Here is an 11568-nt window from a genome sequence, read left to right on the forward strand (position 1 = left end):
AGTTTCAAGCTTCTTGAACAGTATATTTTTATATTGATTTGAAAGAGAAAGGTTTCTTAAATTCCATTTGTATAATAGTTACAGGATGATTGCTTGATAGGATGCTATCTTAAAGTATCTGAAATAATCTGAGTACTTATTTAGTCAGGTCTCAATGTGCAGACACTCATGAACTTCAACAGATACATGGTAGCATAATCAGAACACAAGTATCTCTCGGATATGTTTTATTTTGTAGGATTAGAAAAAAAAAAAAAGTTTAATATTTAGTATAGAAGATCAAGAAAGTGTTATGACATCAGCAAATGTCTCAAACATGCCATGCAGTTATAAAAGTGGGAGAAGCACTTAGTGTGTATTATTAAAGAGGTCTTCTAGGTTAAACTAATCATGTTTATGCTCTGTATTACAATATCCTAAATTCTCAAATTATCCACAAGTAATTTAATATACTTGTAGTAGGCGTGGCGAGGAGACGGTGTGTGACGGGGTCAGGTTCCCTATGCTCAGGGCTTGCCAGGTGCTGTCCCATAATAGGACAGCGTGTATGCAAGGGGTGTAGACAAAGCGGGACGAGAATATTTAAGTGCCTGCTACATTTTAATAAACGCCATTTTGCTTCACCTATACTTGGGGTCTGTGTGAGCATTTGGCCCCGACCTGGTATGGGGTCGGTTTCGCTGGCAAAGCAGCATCTTATGGGGTGGAAAACGAATGATGCAGAGAGAGCGGCAACAAATGGTGACCCCGACGTGATTCACCCTGTGAGTAGTAGCTGCCCGGCGTGCCCGTAAGGCGGTGGAACCTGTGAGGTGGCGGCAGGTCGCCTACGGAAGACACACTGCGGTGGAACCTGTGAGGTGGCGGCAGGTCGCGTGTGTAATTATGGATCAAGTAATTAAGGTACTTTTATATTTTTGTAAAACTTATTGCGGTAAGACCGTTCCTTCTAAGAAGGAGATCGCGGCCGTGTTATCGCGGCTAGAAAAGGAGGGTGAGCTGGACTCCCCTCAACAGGTGCTCGATTCAAATCGGTGGGACTCACTTACTTCGGCGCTGTGCCAGCGCGCCATGTCCGACCAAAAAGCCTCAGAGCTTAAAACGTGGGGCTTGATACTTGAGGCTCTTAAAGCGGCAAAGGCAGAAGGAGGGTTCGGGGAGGACCGGAGCGCGACGGGGGCTGCCGGGAGCGGGTCTTTGCTTTCTCATAGATCCAGCGAGGCAAAGATGGCGCCGACGGCGGAGAGCGGAGGCGGAGAGACGGAGAAGAAGGAGTCGCCGAGTCAGTCATGTGAGCCGACAGCCCCGCCCTTGCCTTACCCTGCTCCGTCTTTATGCCCTTCTTTGGACAAAACGTCACAGCCAGAACCGCCCCTTGAAGAACGCGATAGGGCGGTAGGCGGAGCGCGCCGGTGTGGGAGCCCGCACCCGGGAGGGAGCCCGCGCCGGTGGGGGGGCCCGGTTACTGACTGGGCTAAAATTAAAGAGGCAGCAGAAGAAAAGGGCTTAGCGAATCCAGCTGCGTTTCCGGTTGTGGCCTCAGAAAAGGGCCCAATTTGGGTTCCTCTAGACCCGAAAGGGATCACGAGGGTGCTTGAGGCAGTTGAGAAAAAGGGTTTGAAATCCCCCTTGACGATGAATGCCCTCGAGAACCTTACCGCACAGGGGCCTCTCTTGCCTTATGATATAGAGAATTTGATGCGTATGGTTTTGAAGCCGGTGCAGTATACATTGTGGAAGGAGGAGTGGCAGGCCCGGCTCAGACAATTATTGGTTATAGCGCAAAACGATCCAGCGAACGTATTACATAACTCCGACCTTCAGAGATTGATGGGTAGCGCGCCCGGTCTGTTAACTGCCCAGGCACAAGTTACCCACCTGAGACCTGGGGAATTAATTGCTACATCTGACGCCGCTTTAGAGGCGTTTAGAAGGCTCGCAAGGAATGCAGAGCCCTCTACTCCGTGGACAGAAATTACACAGGGCCCCACGGAGTCATTTCAGGATTTTGCAAATAGGCTGATAAAGGCCGTAGAAGGGTCAGACCTTCCTAGGGCGGTCCATAGCCCTGTTATTCTGGACTGCCTATATCAAAAGTCGAACGGGGACGTACGCGCTTTGCTAAGAGCGGCACCGGAAAAGTTTCACACCCCCGGTGAGGCCATCAAGTATATCGTAGAGAAGCAAAAGTCAAATCCGTCTGTGGCAGGCGAGGTTGCTGCCGCAGTGACTGGAGTGATGATGGCGCACGGGGGCTTTGGTCATCATCACCCCGGCTATCCGGCAGTGGATCAAGAGGCTCAAGGACCATGTTTTAGGTGCGGCCGGTGGGGCCATATCAGGGCCCAGTGTAGGGCCAGAATAGGCAGCAACGAAAGTCCAGTATGCCAGTTGTGTGGGAGAAGGGGCCACAAGGCGCCGCAGTGTAGAGCTCGAAGTAGACCGCAGCAGCCTAATAGATCGAGAGGGAGACCGCGTTCGACCGGGGACCTCCCTGTCCGCTTGCAGTTGGGAGACCTGAGCCAGCCTATGGTTGCTTTGTCTTTGGGTTGTGAGGAGCGCCCTCTAGTGAAGGCCACTATTACGATCACTGATCTCCCACCTGATTCAGCGGGGCCACGGTCCATCTTTGTCACTGCCTTGATAGACTCTGGCGCAGATGTGACGGTTATTGCGGAATCCGATTGGCCCTCTACATGGCCTACAGGGGCGGCACAGATGATAGCGGGAGTGGGAGGAACAACACCCACCCGGAGGTCCGCCCAGAAGATTGAGGTTATCGTAATCAACAGGGATGGCTCCCTGGAAAGGCCTGTTCTGCTTACCCCGTTAGTGGCGCAGGTGCCAGGAACCCTCTTAGGGAGGGACTTTCTGCGGGGTGTGGCAGCACGCATAACAAATTTATAGTGGGGGCCACGATCTGCCAATTGTCAGAGCAGTATGCGATCCCACTGCGCTGGAGACAGGAAGTGCGACCTGTCTGGGTGGATCAGTGGCCCTTACCGACAGAAAAGCTTGTAGCGCTTCACGCATTAGTACAGCAAGAGCTTCGCTTAGGTCATATAGAACCCTCTCTTAGTCAATGGAACACTCCTGTATTTGTGATAAAGAAGCGGTCAGGATCCTATCGCTTGCTGCATGACTTGCGCGCAGTTAACGCTCAGTTAGTGCCTTTTGGTGCAGTTCAGCAGGGTGCACCCGTACTATCCGCTGTGCCTGCAGGCTGGGGGGTTGTTGTTATCGATTTGAAGGATTGCTTTTTCTCCATACCCCTGGCTGAGCAAGACAGGGAGGCTTTTGCCTTTACGGTTCCTGTCCGTAATAACCAAGGCCCGGCTCGTCGGTATCACTGGCGAGTGCTCCCACAAGGGATGGCGTGCTCTCCCACGATCTGTCAGATAGTGATTGACAGAGTCCTGAGTCCGGTCCGACAGTCCCCTAGGCAGTTCCTCCTGCTGCACTATATGGATGATCTACTGCTATCATCCCCGACCCCATCGGGGCTCCAGTCATTAGAAGCCCAAGTGGTGACGCTCCTGACATCAGCCGGCTTCACTATTTCTGCTGAAAAGATCCAGAGAGGATCGGGGGTCCAGTTTTTAGGATATCGGCTGGGAGACAAAACTGTCCACCCAGTCGGGGTTGACATCAAACCCCGGATACGCACGCTATGGGATGTGCAGAAGCTAGTAGGAGCCCTACAGTGGATTCGAGGGGCACTGGGGATCCCTCCTCGCCTCATGCAGCCATTTTATGAGCAGCTTAAGGGCTCAGATCCGAACGAGGCGCGTTCCATCACGCCCGAAATGGCAGAGGCATGGAAGGAAATAACAGAATCCTGTTGTCAATCGGCTCTGTCTCGATATGATCCTGGAAGGGAGCTGGAAGTGGCTGCCTGTAAATGCGAGAGTGGGGCGGCTGCTGTTATAGGCCATGACTTGGGAGCCAAACCGCAACCATTGTGGTGGCATTTTTCCGTTCAGCCCACGCGTGCGTACTCCTCCTGGCTGGAAATATTAGCTAGACTTCTTCGTAAGTGCCGTCATACGGCTGTCAGAACCTTTGGACAAGAACCTTCTATTATCTATCTCCCTACATCATTTCGTGATTCTTTACCGCTCCCAGAGCCCATCTTGCTTGCTGTGGAAGGGACATCAGCTTCCCTCACATTTGCGGACTCGCCCCCTATTTTCGAACTGGCGAGACCATTGCAGCTGTCGTTACGGTGCAGGGTGCAAGACTCGCCCGTGGAAGGGCCTACCCTGTTTACCGATGCATCATCATCAACGGGGCAGGGGGCAGTAGTGTGGGAAACAAATGGTCGCTGGGATTCCATAATCTTCACAGATTCGGGCGCCAGCGTTCAGATGCTCGAGGTCAGGGCTGTTGCGATGGCGATTGTTTATTGGCCCTCCCTTCCCTGTAACATAGTCACAGATTCTGCTTTTGCAGCTAAGCTCGCTTTGAAAATGGGCCAAGAAGGCATCCCTAGTACGGAAGCAGCGCTTATCTTAGAAGATGCTTTGTGCACCCGAGTAGAGCCTATAGCAATTTTACATGTAAGAAGTCATTCGGATGTGCCAGGATTCTTTTCAGAGGGCAACGCAGCCGCAGATGCGGCTGCAGGGTCCCGTGTCCTGACGATCCGAAAGGCCAGAGATCTCCACTCCACGCTTCACATAGGCGCCCGGGCACTCGCTCAAGCCTGTGGTATTTCCATTACAGCTGCAAGGGATGTGGTGCAGGCCTGCCCTCACTGCAATTCAGCTCCTGCTATTGGGGCGGGGGTCAACCCCCGCGGTTTAGGGCCGCTGCAAATATGGCAGACGGACTTTACGTGGGAGCCGCGAATGTCACCTCGGTCGTGGTTGGCAGTTACTGTTGACACAGCCTCCACGATGATCGTGGCTACCCAACACGGAAAAGCTAATTCTACCTCGGCCCAGGCCCACTGGGCTGTGGCTATTGCGGTCCTCGGCTTGCCAGTGCAGATTAAAACGGACAACGGCTCATGTTTTACATCACGGTCTACCAAGGATTGGTTAGAGGCCTGGGGAATTCAGCATACTACGGGTATCCCAGGAAACTCACAAGGACAGGCCATTGTTGAAAGAGCCAACCGCCTCCTCAAAGAAAAGATCTATGTTCTTGGGGAGGGGGAGGGATATAACGACAGAATCCCAATAGCAAGACAAGGAGAGATACTGGCCAAAGCTCAGTTTGCCTTAAATCACTATGAAAGAGGGGATGCCAGCAGGGCACCGGTAGAAAAGCATTGGCGACCCAGAATTCTAGAGGAAGGCCCTCTAGTCAAAATAAGAACGGAGGCAGGAATATGGGAGTCAGGATGGAGGATTCTAGTATGGGGTAGAGGGTATGCTGCTGTAAAACATGTCAATACGGGAAGTGTCATGTGGATCCCGGCGAGAAAGGTCAAACCAGATTTGATGAAAGAGAACAGTAACAAGGGACTCTGAGTTTTGCAGGTATGGCTCCTGTTAACACCGAAGAAGAAGGAGACAGCCCAGGAACCCCGAAAGAAGGCCGGGAGAAGCATGGAGGAAACTCAACCGTTGCTGCCAACGAGAAAACGCGTTTCTATCAGGCGAATGCTATGTTTAGTGTGTGTGGTGGTTATTGCTTTATCACAGGGAGCGAGGGAATTCACCTTTTGTCACTGTCAGGGAATTTACGGGTTACTTAGGTAAATAAGACGAGCCAAAACAACTTTTGCTTTTGTTTGCAATCGGCTACCTCACTCTTTTGCACTTGCCTAATGGGCATCCCTCAATACACGTTAGAAGCCTTTGCGAGGTACACTACAAACCATTCCAGCTGCCGTAACAACACCGATCTAGCTAGCCAAACGGCATGTTTGATAAAATCTCTGAACGACTCTGGGGTTGCTGCAGCACAGAGCTTGGCTCAGATAGAACGCCTAGCATGTTGGTCAGTTAAGCAGGCGAATTTAACAACATTAGTATTGAATGCGATGCTAGAGGACACAAACAGCATTCGGCATGCGGTGCTGCAAAACAAAGCAGCCATCTACTTCTTGCTCCTGGCACAGGAGCATGAATGTGAAGACCTAGAAGGAATGTGTTGCTTCAATCTTAGCGACCACAGCGTATCCATCCATAAAGCGCTGAAAGCCCTGCGAGACCATACGGAGAGGATCCAGGTGGACGACGACCCCATCGGAGACTGGTTCAAGAAGACGTTTGGCAACTTCGGGAGCTGGATTGCGAAGATCGTTAAGGACATAGTATTAGCACTCTTAGTAATTGTGTGTATTGCCACTATTCTGCCGTGTGTGATTATGTGCTTTCAGAATTGCTTACTAAGGATTATGTAGTAGCTTAGGGACCAATGCATAGAGTATAGAGTATCACAGGTATCGGGAACAATTGTAGCGTTTGCGTTCGCGCTGTTACGGGATATTACTGAGCATAGGGAGGGGGAGATGTAGTAGGCGTGGCGAGGAGACGGTGTGTGACGGGGTCAGGTTCCCTATGCTCAGGGCTTGCCAGGTGCTGTCCCATAATAGGACAGCGTGTATGCAAGGGGTGTAGACAAAGCGGGACGAGAATATTTAAGTGCCTGCTACATTTTAATAAACGCCATTTTGCTTCACCTATACTTGAGTCATATGCCTACAGCACTGCCAAAATCCATTTGTTAACTTTGCATTTTCTCCATTGAATATGAGGTTACACAGGGCAATATGATGGACGTATACTTTAAAATAAAATCTTCCTTTGAAATGTTAAGTAGATACAAACCAGAAATAACATATTGATTCTGTGCTGTCCATGATGGTTTCAAAAATATGGTGCTGCAAAAGTGCTTAGCACTGTTCAAAGAGTTCACGTCAAAAGACTTGTTCGATCTTTGTAGGCAATGACCTGCAGTGACAGTGATTATGAACAGCCCTTTTTTTTATCTTGCAGGATGAAACAGAAGATATTCTGTCAGGAGGAACTTTCTTTTAATTTTACAGTATGCCAGGGGTACATAAGAACTGCTATCAGCAATCAGGTATGCAACCTGCATTTTTATCAATATTTAATTAAGAAGCAGATATCTGAGTAAGTAAAAAGAGCTCTTGTTAAAAAATCACCCTTAGTTTAAATATATTTTAATAACTATACAGTTATTAAATATGATTAACGACTACACCATTATCAAAACACTTTTTAAAATCTTAATCATTGTTTGACCCTTTTAAAGAAAGGGAAAAGACAGAAACAGAGGAACAGTGAATCACTCAGGTTGGAGGAGCACGACTGACACCCAACCCCACTGCTCAAGACATATTAATTTAATAGCCATAGTAATCTTATCTTTTCCCTTTGTGCACAACTCTCACATAATTTTCTTTATTTTTGTTTTTGTGACTACAACTTCAGCCCATTGCCTAATAGCTCACCACTGTTTTTTGTTTGCTTAGTTTTTATTTTGATGTCATTTCTTATGTACTGAACACAATCCTTATATTGACCTTTAATGTCTACTCTCTCAGGATCTTAGGATACTCTTAAGATCTTTCTCAACAATCTTTATTTCTGTAATATCCACTAGAATATATTCCATTAAATTTTTAGACAACTATAAGATGTCTGAGAAACACTCTTTCTTTTTGTTCTGATTTTAGAAGTCAGAGGTAAAAAAATAAAACCAGTGTGCTGCAGAGAAAACCAAATTTACTCTCCCATTGTGACCATTCTATTGGATTCACACTTGAAGAAGTCATGAATTTCTTACTGAACAAGAGATCATAGAATCACAGAATGGCCTGGGTTGAAAAGGACCTCAAAGATCATCTAGTTTCAACCACACTGCAGGGTATGAACCTTCATTTCCTCTGACAGCTGCTCATGCAATGTGGAAGATCTCAAAACACCTTGTTTGTAAATATTTCTAAAGAATAAAATATTCAGTGCACTTCCATTTAGTAAACTATGATTAGTAACCTGGTGTCCTAAAATGTGAAGTTATTCTGGAAAATTGGCTTAGGTGTTCTTCCTTTTGAAACTTATTTTTCACTCAAGATAAGACTCGTTGATGTGAAAGCATTAAAAATATTTTCCTTTAATAATGCACTTTGTGAAGACAAGAAAGCAAGGAATCTCGAAGATTTCCTTGAGGTAGTTGCCCTGGGATACTATTTCTTTCTCAAAAGGTGATATTTAACCCTTTTTTTAAACGATGATTATTAATTGAGTGGACATTTTGTTCTTTACACATCAGTAAAAATCTGATGTGGCATGTGTGAATACTAACATTTTTGATAATCCATAGTGTACTTTATCCGAAGGTGTAATGCAGACAAGAGAAAAAAATATAAAATCAGTGCTCTTTGAGTTTAAGCAATCTGACCAACTATGAATATCTACATTTTAGATTGTTTTTTCAAGTTAATTTTACAATCAATGGGAAAACAAAACAAAACAAAACAAAAAGCAGACACTAAAATTAACCTCATCCTAATGTAGATGCCTAAAATGAGCCAGAAAAAAATCACTGTACATACTCCCAGTTCTTTGTACTGTTAATAAAGACAACTAGATTGCATATAGATCCTACATTATCTCAGTTAGTTTAAATCAGTCTGGTCTGTTAGATTCATTCTTAGTCAAAATTATCTATAAAACTCAAAAACTCAGGATCATTTTCAATAATTCATAAAGTTTCTTTATTCATTTTAAGGCTCACAAAAAAATATAACCTTTAATACAGTATAATATTTTATTTCAACTCAAGAGTCAAGCTTAAATTTGACTTGCCTGCCAGTGAAGGCAAGTAGATGGACACTGCTTGAGCACTCTCTCAAAACTGTCTATATGGCGGAATGATTAACATGCCTTTTGTCACTGTTTTAACCGTTGCCAACACTTTCCCAGACAGAGACTTCATGTAGTTCTGGGGACAGCACTGGTAAGGAACTGTTCCCAGTAGGCATTTTGGACATATCAAACCTGGTATGGTGAAGAAACATGCTCAGGCTGTGAGCATGAAATGGACTAAATCAGTTAGCCACAGGATCAAGCTACAACTCTTAACTTGCCTCCTTTACTGTGCAGATAGATCATTAGGTAGGGATCAGTCTAAAAGCTGGTTCCACTAAACCAATAGCTAATACTGCTTCATCAAAGCCGGATTTTTTCTTTATCAAAAGTATACATGCAAATATCAGCTTCTGTGAGAACTGCACAATGGAAACCCAATGAGTTCATTAGTTCTGGGAGCTGGAACAGAATGAGTTTCTGTTTTCTTACATGGATAGTTTAAAATAGCTCATGTGATGTCTGCAGCATGCAAAGGTAACAACATTAGAGAAATCTTTGTTGTGCTTTCTTGATTATTGGGAATATTAGTATTTTTGTGTTTCTGAAGGTAAAGGGAAGTGAATGGGTTTAAAGATATAGGTGTATTTGAAATTTTTAAGGAAGAGAAGGAAAATTTCATCCTTATGAGATACTATGATTTTATTTGTTCAGCTTTTGAGTCATTTTTACTATGTAAGAAAAAGTCCCAGAAGTTCAAATATGATTTCTAAACATTCACTAAGGAGAAGTATGTACAAATTATGCTATATTTAACTAATACAGAATAGCAAGCCTATTGGTTTCCAATATCAATTTATTTGAGAGATGTTCTGGCCTGTAGGATTAATTACGATTTGTGGATGTTTAAATAACTTACTTTATGTCTGATTGTCTGCTATGTAAATCCCTGAGATTTGTAACTAAAGTAGAAGTGCATGATGGCAACAGTTAAAACATCAGCTTCCAAGTAATAAAGTAATATTTCAGGAGGGCTAAATTTTATTTTTTGATCCTGACTCGCACAGCACCTCCCTACTCAGTACCGATGCTCTTAGACCAACCAATTATCTCACTTCCTTTAAGTCTCTTCAGGTCATGAACAACTCCATTGTGAAGTCTGAATGGTACTTTCAAACGTATCAGGTAAGTGTTCGATTAATTATAACTGTCCCACAGTCAAGCAGAACTAAAGATCAGAGAAGGCAGCGGGGATGTTACAAAGGAACTTAAAGAGAAGAAAATCCACACGGTCTACTTGGAAGCAATTCACTTCCCATTCACAGCAGAAGGACATTAAAAATTCATGTGGATATAGCATTAATATTTAAGTACTAAAGATAAAATACATAATTCTGAGTAAAAGCTAGAATGGAATAAAATAAATAAAAGCTAGAATAGAACTCTCAGCATTGCAAAGAGCTTTGAAAATACTGGCCATAGTTAGAATTTACAATTAAAATATTTGTAAATACTTCACACCAGAATTTTCTATCATGTTAAATGCAAATATACTGTGGAATTGTATCATTTTGGGTGGAAAAATATATGTGAATCCATATGTAAACAAAATCTTTTTCAAAAGAGTGAGTTTCTTACAAGCCTGTCTCATCTTACAGAAAGGGATAATCTTTAGGAATTTTTCTTTGATGTCTAGACAGAAGAATGAAGCTGTTACTGGGGATTTTGGCTTGAGATATATACCTTAGAGTTCCTGCTCAGGTACTGATATCTCTAAAGCATGTATTGTTGGTAAGTTCTAATAAACACACATAGTACTGTACCTAGTGATCAAGTTAAGTTTGTTTAATATCTTGTACTGAAAAAAATAATTTAGATTATTTGTTGATCAGCAATCAGTAATCACAAGCACAGTGCAATTATGGTAAATAAAAGAGGACAGATTCTAAACTACTAAGTAATTAAACAATCTGAAAGTAACAATATATTACAATTCTAAAAAAAAGAAAGTGAAAAGTTAATATATATTAAAATCCAGATGTGTCTCAAAAAAGAAAAGCATTACATGAACATAACATAAATCCAGGCCTTGAAAAAAAAAAGTTTCTCACTGTTAAAAGAATGTAGCAAGACAAGCAGGCAATTCAAGGTCACCTGATCTGGTTGAGTAGCCATCAAAAGAAGGAAAAAAGTGATAGGAAATTTAATTAGTAAAAAATACGGAATGAAATTATAGCTACTGTCAATTCACATCTTTCTACAGAAAATAGGGCTTGTTATATGTTTATTCAAATTCTTAATGTGTTTCACTGTGATAAATGCACCAATGAAACATTCTTGTAAAGTATTTTGTGACAAAGTACTGTTTATTATTTGGCATAAAGATTAGAAGTATTTGAAATCAGTAATGTAAATATTAAATGGATTATATACTGGGTTACAGATCTCAGGAAGCTGATGCTACTTGAAATGTGTATTCTAATGTGAATACCTAGTGATGTCTCATAGGCGTGGTAGCTTCCACCACTGTTCAGTGTTTAATCAGTGAACCAGAAGAAAACATAAAATCAGTGCTAGTAAAACATGCAGAAGAAAAGAATAATAAATGACCAGGATGTATGAATCTTGGAGATATGAGCCAGTTCAAACAAAAATAATTTATTAATCAAATTCTGAATCCTACATCTGTGAACAAGCAATGTAGATTATATTTATAAAATGAGAAACTAACTTGCAAAGCAGGGCAATAATAAAATATATACAATAGAATATAAGAACAGTG

General features: G+C 43.5%; 1 protein-coding gene across 1 annotated transcript; it reads left to right on the forward strand.

Moving 5' to 3' along the window:
- Positions 1 to 577: 577 nt before the first annotated feature.
- Positions 578 to 3361, forward strand: LOC149919207 (uncharacterized). The gene has a single exon (XM_090136389.1). It carries the CDS (start codon positions 886 to 888, stop codon positions 2905 to 2907), a length of 2022 nt encoding a protein of 673 aa, XP_089992515.1. The 5' UTR covers positions 578 to 885; the 3' UTR covers positions 2908 to 3361.
- Positions 3362 to 11568: the final 8207 nt, after the last annotated feature.

The sequence above is a fragment of the Phasianus colchicus genome, chromosome 2 (genome assembly GCF_987193195.1).
Source record: "Phasianus colchicus chromosome 2, bPhaCol1.hap1.1, whole genome shotgun sequence".
Lineage (NCBI taxonomy): Eukaryota > Metazoa > Chordata > Aves > Galliformes > Phasianidae > Phasianus > Phasianus colchicus.